General features: G+C 43.9%; 2 protein-coding genes across 5 annotated transcripts; both read left to right on the top strand.

Moving 5' to 3' along the window:
* Position 1: 1 nt before the first annotated feature.
* Positions 2 to 10,468, top strand: ap2m1b (adaptor related protein complex 2 subunit mu 1b). 4 transcript variants are annotated; one of them, XM_027009349.2, is made up of 13 exons: positions 2 to 101; positions 1,973 to 2,088; positions 3,429 to 3,694; positions 4,748 to 4,830; positions 5,224 to 5,229; positions 5,349 to 5,484; positions 5,854 to 5,998; positions 6,350 to 6,364; positions 7,019 to 7,141; positions 7,240 to 7,375; positions 7,785 to 7,882; positions 8,150 to 8,261; positions 8,501 to 10,468. In XM_027009349.2, the coding sequence occupies exons 2-13, from the start codon at positions 2,015 to 2,017 to the stop codon at positions 8,633 to 8,635; spliced, it is 1,329 nt and encodes a 442-aa protein (XP_026865150.2). In that variant the 5' UTR covers positions 2 to 101; positions 1,973 to 2,014; the 3' UTR covers positions 8,636 to 10,468. The 4 variants fall into 4 exon arrangements, with proteins under 4 accessions (XP_026865150.2, XP_026865149.2, XP_026865151.2 ...); XM_027009348.2 differs by having other exon boundaries at positions 22 to 169; XM_035525805.1 differs by lacking the exon at positions 2 to 101 and adding an exon at positions 807 to 923.
* A 2,145-nt stretch (positions 10,469 to 12,613) lies between these two features.
* mmp23bb (matrix metallopeptidase 23bb) lies at positions 12,614 to 16,677 on the top strand. Its single transcript, XM_027009379.2, has 8 exons — positions 12,614 to 12,822; positions 13,426 to 13,556; positions 13,874 to 14,013; positions 14,292 to 14,459; positions 14,655 to 14,819; positions 15,036 to 15,146; positions 15,344 to 15,470; positions 15,686 to 16,677. The coding sequence occupies exons 1-8, from the start codon at positions 12,748 to 12,750 to the stop codon at positions 15,879 to 15,881; spliced, it is 1,113 nt and encodes a 370-aa protein (XP_026865180.2). The 5' UTR covers positions 12,614 to 12,747; the 3' UTR covers positions 15,882 to 16,677.
* Positions 16,678 to 16,756: the final 79 nt, after the last annotated feature.

Raw genomic sequence — 16,756 nt, 5'->3', positions numbered from 1 at the left:
GTCGTGTCAGCTGACAAAACGGTGTGGAAGGAGGGAGCGGTCGACATCTTGAACAGGATGACTGATCAGTGACCGCAGAGCTTGGGGAGAGCACTGTCTGAGTAAGTGCTATAAAGCTACTGCTATTGGGGTGAAACAAGCCCCGTTTTGGGCAGTCAGACAGTTGCTGGTAAGTGAGAGGTATTTTAACTGTTGACTGAATTTTACTAAACAAATCCGTCACAGTTCAATTGAAAGAATAAATTGGGTCTTAGCAAGCTAGGTTTGCTAGCTATGATTAGTTGCTAGCTAACCAAGCTAGCTAGTATTATTGTGCCGAAATTAAAGCATGGGAACAAACAGGTTATTTATGGATTATCTAGAAACTATTTTAATTAAGATAATACATATACCAATATAGTTATAACGTCAATAAAGGCAGTCGATGGAGCTTGCTTATCACGGAATAGCTAGGTTAACTCGTATCGTAGCATAGCGAGTTCACGGCTAACCCAGCAGTGATGGTCAGATATTTTTCCGGTCAGGCAGACATTTTAATCAGTTTTAACTTGTCGCGAATTTCGCTTTGAAATTACACATTCATTTGATTGCATGTAGAGTTTGGCATGGGTAATCGTAATCGGGACAAATATTAATCCAAATTATAGTAGCGGCGTCGGTGTAGGCTGCAGTGTAATGAATTTCATTGAGCGGCCGGTGTCGGGTAGCTCGCCTGCTAATCCTCTTGGCAAGCCCAGCCGTCGCAGTGGGCTGGTCCGTTACTGGGACGGCGGCGGACATGTTGGATGCTGCGGTTCCTTGAAATATATCCTAAGATTACTGCTTACTATCATCGCGGCAAAACGTAAGGGAGCTGTATGTCGTGCTGCACTGTGCTACTTGCCGCTGTAATCAGTTTCGAGCTGAATGTTGGAATCGTGGAGGTAAGTTAGCGGTTTATGAAGTCCGTATTTGGCTAGCGATTTCTAACGTTATACAAGCCTTGCCGTTAACCTGCGCGTTCACTTGTTTGGTGGGTGCGTTTTTTAAACACCGTCGGTATAACATTTATGCACATGCACAGTTCTTGGGGGTCTGTCATCAGTTTGTATGTACACCCAGACCCTTGGACGTCACCTGGATGTGGTGGTCAAGGACAGGAGCATTTTTGGTCTAAGATTTATTTGTACTTTTTTTTAAAACATGGGCGCTATGGAATATACAAGTTTTTATAATTTCCACAAGTAGACTATAAGGTGCCATCGTTTAAGTTAAGCAAGGGCCGTATATGATTAAGTGACCAAGTTTCATTTGTGAGGTGATGTATTACTTTCTGGTACCTTTTTAAAATTTACGATTTCTCAAACATTTTTGCTTTACTTCCTTATAGTAATTTGTGTATCTTATGTTTGTGCTCATATTTCTCTCCTTGAGTGTATTTACTAGGTGTGTGTTTAGGCCTTCCTAAAAGAACAGAGTTGAATGTTGAATCCAAAGTAGTGAGACTTAAGTGGGCCATATTTTTCTTGTAAAGAGAGATGTTGGGTAAAATTGTTTGTGTAATTGTGAATTGTGCATTAGCGATCCCTTCACTGTAGCATAGTTAATAAACAGCAGCATTTCTATTTTATAAGCCTGGTGCAGTTTGCTCTTGAATTGAAAATATCCTTGTATGGTTGTATAACATTTTTTTAAACTAAAAAGACTAGGGACAAAATTGGTTCTGTGACCACTATATTTGTAACTGTCAACGGTGGTTAGAAATTGAGGTGTCGGACTGCTTTATTCATATCAGGTTTCCCTGATTTTGCTTCAAAATCAGCCTTGTCTTACTGCCAAATTCCCTTTTTGAAGTAATTGCATATAGTTGCTCAAGATCACACTGGCCCACTATGTCACACTCATTCCTGGTTTGATGTAGCTTCCGTGTTTGTGGCGGAGGCTCCTGTCACGTCGGGTCACTTTGTCTTGAACCCCGTTCTCTTCCATGCAGATTTCTCACCATGGCCGGTGAACACTAAGACGGGCTGCCACCATGATCGGAGGACTTTTCATCTACAACCACAAGGGCGAGGTGCTGATTTCCCGTGTCTACCGTGATGACATAGGGTGAGGTCCGCTCAGCCCCTCAATGTCTTATCACAAAGGCAGAGGAAATGATGGCTTAAATGGGAGGTTAAAATGGGATATTGGCAGATAATTCTTGTCATTGATGGATTTAAGTACAATGTTCATTTTCATCCTAGATAACTTGTAGGGTGTGGGTGTGAGGTGGTGTGGTATGTGTTTGTGAGAGATAAAGGCAAACATTGTGTTTGTCTCTGACATGTCACATCATGTACTGGGAACATTCTAACCTTGCCTGTGCTCCTGCACTTTCTCATTTCCCCACCTTCCTTCTTCTTCTTCATCTCCGTTTCTCCCTCTTTAATTCTTTGTGCTTTTGTTTTCTGTGTGTGAGACGGCTGTGCAGGAATGTATGAGATGAGTTCAGCTGCTGATTGTGTTTCTCAGTCTGGTAGCCAGAAAGCTCAACAGAATGTTATCTGCAGCCTTGTCTCTCCACCAATCTCCCCCCCCCCTTCCCTCCATACCACCAGGGATAGAGAGGTGGAAATGCTAGAATACATTTTGCAAGGAGCTGAGAGTAATTTATTTGAAACCAAAGAGAACCCCTTACAGCACTTGTATGTGCAAGAAGTTTTAATACCCCCAAAAGATGTGAATGTTCCTGAAAGCTCAGACACTGACTGTACAAATCAGGGTTGCTATGGTTACAACGAGTGTGGAAATCACTGCCTTGACTGCTTCTTGTCGCAGAATCTTAGTGTGTGTGTGTGTACGTCTGAGTGACTGAGTCACTAGTATGAGCTGAACAACCCTGAAAGTGAGGAGCTGCTCCAAGGGTAGGTGGCAAGGAGATTCTGATATGTAATGAACAGACCATCGGGATACCATAGTTGCAGGGGAGAAAAGATTCCCATGACCAGATGTTATGGCTTATGATTATTTTATGCTATCACATGCCTCGTTATCATTATGATGTGCATAAGCATGGCAAAGAGAAACGATCTCAGCCATGTGTCCAATCCAGTTAGTGATGTGAATGAGTATGCGCCAGGTGAGCTGTTTCTTAGCACTTGCCAAGCTGTGAACACAGAGGGTGTGTGTGTTGCAGCTGGGCTGATGAGCGTTCACTGTCTGCACTGCTTCAAATATGAATTTGGATACTCTCCAGACTGTTCATGCGTTTTGTCATCTAGTGCATTCTCTTCAGACTGCATGGTTCTGTGTCTTGTTGAGGGGTGGGGGGGTAGTATGTATTTGTATCCCTTCTTTCTTTATTGTCCGTCTCTCCACTCCTCAGTCCCCCCACCCCCATGCTTCTCAGCGTTCATGTGTGTGTGTGTGTTGGCACTCGCTCTCCTGGCTGTGCCTCTCTTTTGCAGGAGGAACGCAGTGGACGCGTTCCGCGTGAACGTGATCCATGCACGGCAGCAGGTGCGCTCGCCCGTCACCAACATCGCCCGCACCAGCTTCTTTCACGTCAAGCGCTCTAATATCTGGCTAGCCGCCGTCACCAAGCAGAACGTCAACGCTGCCATGGTGTTCGAGTTCCTCTACAAGATGTGTGACGTCATGACCGCCTATTTTGGCAAAATCAGTGAAGAGAACATCAAGAACAACTTTGTGCTGATCTATGAGCTGCTGGACGGTAAAAAAAAAAAAATCGTTTGAGATTTTCATTTATTTGTTTGTTTCTTGACTGTGCTGTTACCTTTTTAAAGGTATCTTACTCATAACCCAAAAGTAATCCCAACAACAGTTTGAGTTGTGTGAATTGTGAATGAGCAATTTAAAAAGTTGTTAGCACATTTTTTTTTTACCATTTAACTTGATGGCTACTGTTCGGACTGTACTAGCCTATTTGTGTTCCTACATTTGACTAGATGGGTGCTATTTAAAAGTAACTAAGAACTGGACTTGCTGCACATATCCGGGGATCTACCAGTTATGCATGCAATGCAATATAATTTGAAGACCAGCAGTGTATGCCTGCCTATATTAGGCTGTCTCGCTCTGCTTTGAGAAGATGGTGAAAAATGTTGACATTTTCTTAAGCCAAATGTATGGGTGTGTATGTCATTTGTTGCTGTATTCCTCTTTGCAGTAGTGGTATTGTGTAAGGTTTGTGTGCAAATTGATCTTTATAACAAGTCCCTACTGCTTTTTTGTGAGCATACTGAACTATGAGGTGGGTCAGAGTTCTATGGGTGTGAGTCTAAATAATTTTGTTCTAGGTAATGTAAACCAGCCTTTAACTGTTACAGTAATGGTTCACCAGTTTTATTATATTGCTATAGTTGTAAGACGTAATGTAATTACATTATATTTTTACTCCCGTTGTGCATTCGTTCTCTGGAGTTAGTCATGGAAAGTAGAACCTGTTCCCTCCTTCTGTCTAGACTTCTGCTTTTTTCTAGTATCACTGCAGTTCTCCAAGCTGTGCCTGCAGCTTCTGCTGTGCTGTTGTTTTTTTAGGTTTTGATTTTTATGACTTCTAGATGGGAAAATCAAAGCCTAAAGAAAATACAGCGTCGACAGAGCAACAGCTCCCCAATCCTCAAGGCCGATGTTGCGACTGTCTTAACTTAAGCTGCTCTTCATTTTAGAGTACCGAGAAGAATACTCGCTGATGGTCTTGAGTGTGTGTCCATGTATTGGATGAACGCATGTTCACTGATTGGTCATCTCCCCCCACCTGTAGAGATCCTGGACTTTGGCTACCCCCAGAACTCGGAGACTGGTGCGCTCAAGACATTCATCACTCAGCAGGGGATCAAGAGCCAGGTGGGAGGAGCCAAATGCTACTTGCCACTTTGCCCACTTTAAATGAGGTGGCATTTGTATTGGTTGTTGTTGTTGATAATTGGGCTGGCAAGCTTTTTGCCTTCAGTTTAGGAGTGGCTAGCAGGTGTCATTGAAGACGCAGCTTAGTTCGATAATAAAAGTAGCCAGCTTGTGCAAGGTTGTTTTGTTTTGGGGTTTTTTGGTGCTGTGGTGCTCACTGAAGTGCCTTCATTGCTTGTAGTGGAGAATAGTTAGTAGCTTGGTGAAATGCATATCTAAAGTAACTTCCCAATTACTGATATTCGTTTGCTTAGTTTTATGAAAACTGTTTTGTAATGTTTCTCTCCCTCCCTACACTGCCTGGTCTGACCACTTCTAAATGCTGCCGTCTAGCATCATGTAAGCTCTGTTAAATCTGTTTTTGTTATCGAATACATTAAAATAAATCAGTAATGGACCTTAAATGGTTAGCTTCTGTCAGTTATTTTGAGCCCACCTCTTGCTCTCCTGTCCTCCAGACAAAAGAGGAGCAGTCCCAGATCACCAGTCAGGTGACTGGGCAGATAGGATGGAGGCGTGAAGGCATCAAGTACCGCCGCAATGAGCTCTTTCTGGATGTCCTGGAGAGCGTGAACCTGCTGATGTCACCGCAGGGTAATGCCCCTGACTCTAGCGCTCAGCAAGCGCTTCCCTCGCTCACTCCACAGTTCACGTTTTGAATCCCTCTGGCACATCAGTAACTTTTTTTTATTTTTATTATTTCATCTTATTTTCAGTTTATTTTCCTTAAGCCTTCCTATGTCATTTTGCTATAGATTTTAGCATATATTGCGAAGCACCAAGTGCTGCATTTTGAGTGTGAAGGGTGCTAAACAAGTATATGGATTTATTTATTTATTTTGTTAATTATTATTATTGTTGCTGATCTGGAGTTAAGAGGACCAAGCGTTGAGAGCAGCGTGGACGGCCATTGGCACACCCTGTGCCTGTGGTGCAGTCTGTAATGACCGTGTCTGGATGCAGGTCAAGTCCTGAGCGCACACGTCTCGGGCCGCGTGGTCATGAAGAGCTACTTGAGCGGGATGCCCGAGTGCAAATTTGGCATGAATGACAAGATCGTCATTGACAAGCAGGGCAAGGGAGGCACTACCGATGACGCAGGCAAGAGGTATGGACATGCCGACAATACACCGTGCCTGTTTTATGCCTGTGCTTTTCTCAAGTCAGTGGTAAGACTCAAGGCTTGAGAATATAATTATCATGTCATATCTACGTAAGAAAATAATAAATAAAGTGAACCCAATGTGGTGAGGTTGCCGAGGATCCCAGTGGTGTCTTGCATGGTCACATTTTCTGTCCTGGCCGTTTATTGCGTTGGTGTGCTGGTATGTGTCTTAAGTAGTAGCTTCTCTTCAGTTTCTACTGCTATTGCCAGCGCTTTGTCCTTCAGTTCATCCTCTGTTCTCTTTATTTTTGTTGTGTGCCGTTTTCTTCTTTCTCTCTCTTTGCCGGACTGCAGTGAGTTGGGGGGCAGGTAGCGTACCTCTCACTCCTGAACTGAGCTAGTGTTCCATCTGCTTATTGTCCTGTATTAGTGTCTGTCAAGTCAGGTGTGTTTGTGTCATGATGTAGGACTAGGCTCTTTTGTGCTGGAATAACTTGCATGGCACGGCACAAGTGTGCCTCTGCTGGCTACGTTTCTCTGTTAGTATTTGGAAAAACATACTAATAAGGTGAGGTCTTTCTGTGTTTAGTTATTTGTGTCCAGTATTAAAGATCTTCACTTTTTTTGAACTCATGAATTTCTGTCCTGTCCTTTTTGTAAAAAAATTTTTTTTAAAAATTAGCCACCACCGCTGCCCCACCCATACCCTGTCAACATCTTTAGTAGAATGGTTGGTTCACCATCTCTCTTCTTGTTTGTATAAGTCTATGTGCATATGAGACATTTTATTACACCCATAAACCCCTCACTTTCCCGACCTCTGACCACAACACGGCTTACTGAATACTTCTCTATAGAGAAAGCGCTTGCAGAACACTACAAAAGGAATTTTGAATTTTGATTTTGTTGTGGTCAAAGTAGTGGGAGCACAAATTACTTCAGTGCATTGCTCACACACACACACACTGCTCTTGCCTCAAGTCCTATGTTAGTTGATGCAAGTGTGTGTGTGCGCATTCGCAGTAGTGGGAAGCAGTCCATAGCCATTGATGACTGCACCTTCCACCAGTGTGTACGGCTCAGCAAGTTTGACTCAGAGCGAAGCATCAGCTTCATTCCCCCGGATGGAGAGTATGAGCTCATGCGGTACGTGCATGCGCACATGCGAGCATTTGTCTATATGTATACATCACACGTCCTTGTGCTTGTTGAGCTGTACTAACCCCCACGTGTGCTTGCTGTAGGTACCGCACTACTAAGGACATTATTCTTCCGTTCCGCGTCATCCCCCTGGTCAGGGAGGTGGGCCGCACCAAGTTGGAGGTGAAGGTGGTCATCAAGTCCAACTTCAAACCCTCGCTGCTGGCGCAGAAGATAGAGGTGAACTTTGAGGGTGTTTTCACCACACCAGAGAACATGGCTGATGGGGAAATGGTTTTCTTGCCTTGTTCTATCAGATTCTAAGAGGAAATGTGTGTTTTGTGGCTCCTAATTTGTTACACAGCAGATCAGATCCACTACATCAGTTAGATACAAACATGCAGATGGTTTGTTTAAGAAAAAAAAATTTGCAGGCTGTAGCTAACGACTTCTAGTGGCTAATATCCTGGCTAAGGTTGCTTTGTGAGGGTCTGGAGATCTTTGAAAGTTGCATGATAGAAAATGTGGGTGCACCCACTCTGAGTTAAGATGAGTTTAATGCAAAGCAGTAGGTATTGCATGTAATAATGACATTTGAAACAGCAAACCCAGCACTAATTGAGGTACTGTATAACGTTCTATGTCTCAGGTGCGCATCCCCACCCCTCTCAACACCAGTGGTGTGCAGGTGATCTGCATGAAAGGAAAAGCCAAGTACAAGGCCAGTGAGAACGCCATCGTATGGAAGTAAGTTGCATGTGCATGCTCTCAAGTGATGTGTACATCAGAGCTTCCAGGCACAGGTCCTCCAGAGATCAGTATGTCCCATGTCGCAGCAACATGGAATGCAGTTGGTGAAGGCATTGGTAATTGGGTGATGAGTTGAGTTGGGTGTGTTAAGTGAGGCAGAAGCTCTGCATTGCTCTCCCAAACTGGAGGCTGATGTCCTTGACTGCTCCCAGTTCTCCTGCTTATATTGGCGCGCTTCAACCATGTTAATCACTCTGCCCACAGAATTAAGCGCATGGCAGGTATGAAAGAGTCCCAGATCAGTGCTGAGATTGAGCTGCTGCCCACCAATGACAAGAAAAAATGGGCACGTCCACCCATCTCGATGAACTTTGAGGTCAGTTTGGTCCCCTGATCGAGTTCCCAAGGGCGTAGATCAAGCTGGAATTTGGGTTAACTCGTCCGCATACACTACACACAAGCATGAATTGCATTCCTACGTCAAGCCCAAGTGGTGTAAGGAGCTCAATAACCTGAGTGCTTTTATCCTTGCATTCCATTTACTCCTTTTCTTTTCATGTATGGCTTCTTTGGTGTTTTGTGCATGCTGATGAACACTTGGTTCCTCCCATCCAGGTGCCCTTCGCCCCCTCTGGCCTCAAGGTTCGCTACCTGAAAGTGTTTGAGCCCAAGCTGAACTACAGCGACCACGACGTGATTAAATGGGTCCGCTACATCGGTCGCAGCGGCATCTACGAGACACGCTGCTAACGGTGGCCTTCCAGCCCACACAACGAGGAGAGGAGGAGGAGGGATGGCAAGGCATGGGGGGAGAAGAGGTGCAGAATGTTGGCCTTCACTCATTGTCTTGCTCCCTCCTCTCTCCTTTTCCCACCAACAACATAAAACAATTATGGGGGGAAGGGACAAAAGATTTAAAAATAATCATCATTAAGATAATACAGACTTGTCCTGTGGATAAAAAAAAAAATAGATTTAAAGTTTAGACATGTTGATGAACAAAGAATATGAAAGACTCGTTTCCCTTCATTATCGTCCCTTCCTCCTTCATATGTAATAACCTGCTATAAGATGAGGCCCCTTTTCTATCAGTCCACCAATTCTTCCTCCTCTGATTTGACCATGTGCATTCCTGACCCCCCCCCACTGATTGCTGGGAGCGGTGGGGCATTGGTCCCATTCACCCTAACAAGTGATTAGCAATGAACCTGTGCTTCTGTGCACAGGCATCATCAATGTTGATACGGCTTCTTTTAAACTCCCATCAATCCCACACAAATCTGTTTGGTGTTTGTACTTTATGCTGTAATGTTGTTGGCTAATGAACACCATAAATTGTACACCTTTTTCCTTTATACATGAGGTCTCTTTTTTTCCCTTCACACCAGGTATATTAGGCATTGTTAAACTGGATATTGTCCATGTCTTTTTAAGCAGTGTTTTTGTGTATTCATCAATGCTCTTGCCCCAACTTGTATCACTTATATTCTTTTTCACTGGCTGTACTTCAGGCTGCCTCAGAAATATTTTGTCATATAACTAATATTGAGCAACAGTTGTCTGCTTTGGTCTTTACTGTTGTGTTTGCCAGACTTTCTCTGTGTGACCAAAATTCTCAGAAATGAGATGTAAAGCAACAAAATACTAATAGAATAATCCCAGCTGTATGTATGTGTATACAAATTATATACACCATAAAGGGGTAAAAGTGAACTGCCAGGCTAATGTAGGACAGTTTCTGCTTTGGGTTTTGTCAGAGCTGATTGTGTGTCTGTGAGGAGAGTGAGCCTCTGTAGCAGGGGGTCCCCCAACATCTCTCAGGAATTTCACTTTTGTCTGCCCCCAAATGTGCTTGGGTGTTGACCAGGTTGTTTACGGGAGGTTTAACGTATACCTTTTATTTCTCCAGTGCACTGATGTCGCCCTCTTCTCAAACCCCCCCCCCCCCCCCAGTGTTTCTCCAAATACTATTTTTCCTCTTAAGATTTATGGCACAAATGTGATAGTATAACTGAATGTGGATTCAAAAGGGCCAGAGAAGCCACAGCAGATGAGCTACTGGCATTCCTTTGAAACTGAACCAGGGCTTAACTCAGTTTCAGGGTAACTTGAATTTTTCCCTGCTCACTGAGATTTTGGCAGAGTTGGATGGAAGTATGAACTCTCTCTCTCTCTCTCTCTCTCTCTCTCTCTCTCTCTCTCTCTCTCTCTCTGTTCCTCATGCCAGTTTCAGATATTGTGATCTCCCCCCCAAAAAAAGAAAGATGGAGGTAAAGGAATTTTTATTTCACTCTCAGTGAGACTTACTGCCTTGTTTAAGCCTGCTTCCACTGAAAACTGGGTTGCCCTCTGCCATTGACATGTTTGTGCCTGTGTTCTGACTGCAGTGTTCAGATAACACTATAAATGTTCCTAACCTGTTTTATGTTTGGACACGGACAGGGACTTGCTGTCTGTGTGTTCTTCAGCTCTGAGAGATGGTGAGGGTCCTAGGGGCTTGATCCCTCAGCTTTGGTGTGTGTGCACTTCATTTGGTAACTTTGTGATTTGTCTTGTTAATCCTAATAAAAAGAAAAAAAACTGCTACTGTTTGGTTTCTTTACTGTGAAAATTGAGTAGTACTACCAAGACCTTTGCAGCTGAGGGTATATTGTTATAGCACAGGTGTAAAAATCTGGTCCTGGTAAGCTACAGGCCCTGCAGAGTTTAGTTCCCACCCTAGTCTAGCACACCTGGCTCGAATATTAACATTAGGGTTGGAAATAAACTGCAGGGCAATAGTTCTCCAGGACTGGCCTTGGGCACCCTGTGTTACAGTATGTTCAAGGTTGAGAGGAAGGAGTTGACACTATGCATCAAAGTTATACTTTTGGGTTTGTATGCACGAGCCTGCAAATGCAGAAGTAACTGGTCATCTGTGTGCTCGGCCTGCTGTCACGGCCAATCATTAATCGGTTGTTGGAGCCAAAGGACGGTCGGACTGATGGATCGATGGCCAATTAAAGTCTCGTCTCTCAAGGCCCGTGAAAGAGGTGCTCCTGTCTTGCCGCTCTTTCTCTACTTTGCCCTTCCACCTCCCTCTTCTTTCATTCCTTGCTCCTTCCCAGAGTGAGTGACAACACAGGGTCAACCAGCCTCTGGTTCTGCAGTCACCTGGCAAGCTGCCAAGCCTCCGGGCCCCCTGCCAAAATGAAGGGCGGAAGTTATGAGTCCGCTTTTCAGTTGTCCTTCGCCCAATCAATGTTTGTCTTCTCCTTCAGGAATCCCATAGTCTGTTAATTCAGCACCGTCACACACATCTTTGTTAAATAACCAGACTTTCAGGTCAGAACGGAATGCTTTCATGGGATAATGTGCCCATCTCTTGAGTGTTAAAAACCTGTTTTCTATTGTCTTTGTCTGATTTTTTGTTACTTTATTTAGAAATAATGTCCACTCATTTGTTTTCTATATTATCTAGCAATAACTGATTTACAATCAAGACTAAAATAGTTCTTATAAACCTTCTTGTTAGAACGTTCTTACTTGTCCTATGAATTTTGAACTGGAGGTTATACAAGAGTCTTTGGACAAATGATTCCTTGACCTAATGAAATCCGTCATATTGTAATGATTTCACTTTGGTCAATACCGGAGCTTTGTTGCTAATGACCTGACTTAACAGCATTGCAGCACTTTGGTAAATCACACACTGTCCTTCATCCCTCCGGGGGTCAAATGGGCTAATGGCGTTAGTAAGAGACTGAAGGCCATTTGGCCAGGGACGCCATGCATTACGCCAAACTGCGCAATTGCCAAATATTCACCTCATTCTCCACAGTGTATTTTTAATGAGTACAGCCCATGCATGCATAAGTTGCAGGCCTTTAAAATGCCGGTGTCAGCCCTTTTGTTTGAAGTTGACTTGCAGAACACCTAAGACAGCACCAATAGCAGAAATGTGGACCAGGCCATGCCTTGGTGGATCTGGTTTGAATGTTAAGAATGTGAATGTTTCTGGTAAGTTTTTTATTGCACACTTTGAGGTTTAACTTCTTCCAAGCATAGTCCTATTTTTTGTGGGGCAGGTGAGAGGAGGTGATAATTCCTGCTCACACTACTCACATGTCAATGTGTCAGGTCGGGTGGTGTGAGCGTAAAAGTTAGAAAATGCACGTGGACCAGTTTATATTGTTCCCCTTATATCCAATTATATCTTAGTGCAAAAGCAGAAAGGAACCTGCCTAAACACACCGGCGTACCTGTTTTCTGGTCTACAAATTGCTTCCTCCAAATATACGATCTTTTCATGGTATACAGCCCTCTAAATAATAGTTTTATAATCACAGAAACAGCGTTCCAACTCTGTAACGCTGCAAGTAGCGTGAAAATGCAGAGTACCCAAGTGTCACATAGAAGCGGGGCGGCGCTTTCACACACACCCAGCCTTTACGGACGATCAGATTCGCGCTCTGAAGCGATGGCGAAAGTTCAGAAGGAAACTTAAAAGTGGTTGGTGCCGTTTGGGAAAGTTGGAGAATACATGCGTAAACCCTTGGAAAGCTTTTGCGGTCTCTGAAAAGCAGCACGTGTCATGTCATCCGTATGAACAGTTTTCCAGGTCTGTCCCGCGGTGACACGCACCCTGCCGCCGCCGGCCCCCTAAGACACGGTGGGACAGGGGTAACGAGCCGCGTCTGTCTACCGCACGAATGCGCACACACTTGCATATGCCTTTCCCCGCAGTAATCTGCCACGCTGTTCTACCGATTTTTTGAAGGAAACGTGCATTGTTAAGAATATACATACATATCGAAACGTCTGTTTTCTTCAAGTTAACCAGCAGAGCAAAGAACTTTTGAGTTTACCAAGCGGCTTTTGGGATGCGATGGATTTGGTTAAAAATGGTGCCTCTGGCATTGTTGCTGCTTATTTTTGTTGATGGGAGAACAGAATCGGTAAGAGTTGTTAAATCGGTTGCTTATTACTACACTATTGTTATTTATGTATTATTAGATTGTGTAATTAAGCCTGCATGATTTAAACTGCTTACATCATGCTCTAAGCTAGACAAAATCATGGAGTGAAATCTTATCAGTCGTAGCATCTCCGTTTGGCAAACCACTTAAGTATAACGTGAAGTGCGAAAGAAGTTATTTAAAATTTGATTGAAGGCTCATCACGACTAGACCTTTTTTTTTTTAGAGTTAGTTTCAATGGCTTGAAAATACTTGGAGGAGGGGTAAGGGTTCTGGGTTATTTTGTTCACATATGGGTGACAGATATTTCAGCACTTGGCCATAGGTCCACAGTTACTAAGATGAGCAGGCAGAGGACAGGGCTATCGGAAGAGACTTGGCACAGGGGCCAACATCTGTTCAGGATTTCTTTGCTATATTGTTGCATAGACTGTTTGTTTCCTATCGGCACTCTTATAAGTCAGGAGTTTTTAGTGTTATTGTGACGTTTAAATAAGGGTAGATTAAAATGTAGGTGAGCAGAGAAGCAAATAATTCAGCTCAGTTGCTTTCCCCTTCTTGTATTCTCTTACCCATCGATAGGTCAACAAGCCACTACAGGAGCCCCTCCTGCACTCCTGGGGCAACAGCCCAAGAGTGCCGCTGGCTCGGGCCAAACGCTACGCCATCAACCCCCTGGGCTACAAGTGGGAGCACTTTAACATCACTTACAAGTGAGCCTCAGGGTCGAGGTTAGGTAGAGAGGTATTTGGGGTGTTACAGTGCGTAATCAAACTGAATTAACAGCTAAAGTAAAAGGAAACATTGAAGGCACAGGTGACACACAGTGGGTCATTTCATAAAGGGGACGGCTGAGTGATCAGAGGATCAAAGGGCACAGATGGATGAGAGTAGGAAGTCAGAGAAAGGGGAGAGGGATAAAGGGAGGAAATACATATGCTTGTTAATGTTTGAACTTGGAAATGGCAGATGTACAGAATGAAGATGAGTGTGCATGCATACAGATAATTAGTACTTCTCTGTCTTAAAGGATTACAAAGTTTCCCAACACCCTCAGTAAGAATGACACCCGGAAAGCCATAAGGATTGCCTTCAATAAATGGAGTGATGTCTCCCCTCTAACCTTTACTGAAATCACCAAGCCCAACAAGAGTGCTGACATCATTATTGGTGAGCTTGGCTGTGTGAAGATATTACTAACTAAACAACAAGCAACAAAGTTGCACCATACTTGATGATTTTAAATAATATCCTTTTAGAGCTAATAGTGCTGCTATCAGACACTTAAAGAACAAGTCTGTCATTCAAATCGATATTGCATGTCTCAATATTTTGAGTTATTTTCTTGTTGTTCTGGAAATAAATTGCTTACATTCACTGATTAGCTCCAGATCTATTAGTTTCCAAAAGCCCAAGCTTGTTGTGTCATGGTACATGTTGGGGATCAGGTTTCTACACATTCAATCACACCGACTGCTGGGGGTCACCGCTGCACCCCTGCTTTGATGGCCTGAACGGAGAGCTGGCCCATGCCTTCCTGCCCCCCCGGGGAGAGATCCACTTCGACAACCATGAGTTCTGGATTCTGGGCAAGTCTCGCTTTAGCTGGAAGCAGGGTATGCAGTCTCCCTCTGGAGTGTGATTAGTTTGTTTGGAGTTTTATTGGTGGGGTGTTCATTACTCTGTGTGCTCGTTTAAGCATACCATCATCTCTCTCTGTATATCTGTTATGCTCCATTTGGCTCTCTCTCCCTTTTCTTCTCCTTCTGTGTTTTGGACTGATTATTTCTTCACCCTTCCTCCTTTCACAGGTGCGTGGCTCAACGATCTTGTTCAGGTTGCTGCCCACGAGGTTGGCCATGCTCTCGGGCTATGGCATTCACGGGATCCCAACGCTCTAATGCACCCCAATGCCACTTACACCGGGCAGCGCAACGTTGCTCAGGATGATATCTGGGGCATCCAGCGTCTTTATGGTAAATGAAGCATTCACTTCCAGTGATCACAGAGAGGGAGCCTTTTGGGGGCAGGTGCTCTTTCTTTCAGATCATGTGATGTAAGCTATTCTTTTGTCTGCTTGCATGGGCTCAAGAGCTTGTTAAGAGTCCAGACTGTTAGAGACTATATTCCTTTTCCAGGTGTGTGAAAAACATGCATATTAAACTAAAAGAATGCATGCACTTATGTTTTAGGCTGCTTGGATAAGAAGCGTGTGTGTGACCCCTGGGCCCGGCTGGGGTTCTGTGAAAGGAGACGGAGCTTTATGAAAAAGCACTGCCCTCAGCGGTGTGACTTGTGTTATGGTGAGAGCCTTGAAAAAAAATCCTAGCTACCAAAAAAAAAAAAAAAAAAAAAAAAGTTTAAGTGGACTCTAATGGAATCTTGTTCCAAGACTCATTATTACATGCTGTGTCATCATTATATTTTCCACAGAGTTACTGAGTATTTTTAGGATACACACTAAGAGTTTTGAAATATGAAAGACTTATTTGTACATCAGAGCCCCTGGATGCTGTGACTACCCCTACATCTCCCCCTGCCAACGTGAAGATCAAGGTGGTGCCTCGGGGGAAAGTAGTCGGCTTCCGCTGTGGGACCAAAAATACAAGAGTGCCTCCAAAAGTCAGGTATTACCTCTACAAGAACTGCAGCTCACACCGAGTGGGAAGAAGAAACAGATTTAAGCCCTAAAACTTTGTAAACACTGCAACCCATTTTGTTGCTAGGAGCTACTGTAACCAGTGTCAGTTATTTTATAGCCGTCCAGAAAAGTATGTCTTTGTACATTTCTTGGTGAGTCAGTGAGCTGACAGTTTGATGATGCACCCCCCTGCTCACCCAGCTGGTATAAAGATGGGGAGCAGCTGGTGACCTCCATACCCGGATACATATCCATCAAAGGCCGGGATCTTCGCATTGTGGCCAACGAGTTCAACGAGGGAACGTACACTTGCCGCATTCTCCGTCGTGGCAGTGTTGTTTCTGCCAACTCCTGGGCCATTAGGCTGAAGCCAGAGCGCTCCTCCAACAACAGCTGATGATGAGAGACCGACTCAGAACTCATGCCTACCTCCAGCCCTTAAAACCACTCCAACCAGCTCGCCATAACCTCAGGCTGAGCTTAACCGCTCAGCTGCCGGTTCCATGGGACAGTTTTGTAGCGGAAGAATCTTTCAGTGGTAGACGCCAAGTGGAAGATCAATGTAGAAACACGTTAGATGGCTCATACATAGAGACAGGTTAAATGGCTGAAACGGCACATATTAAATATATAAGGAAAGGTGCAGTAGGAACACTAGAAGCTTTTTTTGTATATCACTGATTTATTACCATATTTGACTGTGAAAAAGTCAAACAGAAGTTTTTCTAGGGTATTAGGGTGTCACTCATTAAATGGAGGTTAACTAAGTAAAGCTGCTGACAGACACACACACTGCATAAGAATACAGTCAGTGAGTGCATTCATTGTACCTTCTCCCTGCACTGCATAAGGTTTTGTTCCAGTAATGACAACTACATCCTCAGAAAAAATGCTAAATAACCCCTTGATTATATTCCTCTTGGCAGACATGTCCAAGCCCACAATTATTTCCTCAGCTACAAGTAAGGGACTTTGATACATTCTACTGTGCCTCCACTCTACTATCCCTGTGTCAAACATAATAAAATCATACAAGTTCCCAGACCATTTTCTTTTAGCGTTGTTGGTTGCTAGGTACAAGTAATATAAACATTTACGGGGGAAATTCTTTCCAATACGGCCAGGACTGGTGCCACATTGCAGCACAGACCTTAGGGGTAACGAGGGTTGCCAAGTCCAGTAAAACTAAACCCTTCACTATCACAGCCAACCTACAAAATAATTACTTTGCATAGCTTTGTACTAGTGTTGGATGGGGTAATACACCCCTAA

The sequence above is a fragment of the Electrophorus electricus genome, chromosome 4 (assembly GCF_013358815.1).
Source record: "Electrophorus electricus isolate fEleEle1 chromosome 4, fEleEle1.pri, whole genome shotgun sequence".
Taxonomy (NCBI): domain Eukaryota; kingdom Metazoa; phylum Chordata; class Actinopteri; order Gymnotiformes; family Gymnotidae; genus Electrophorus; species Electrophorus electricus.
Note: the sequence above shows the minus strand (reverse complement) of the source record. Positions and strands in the feature narration are given on the sequence as shown.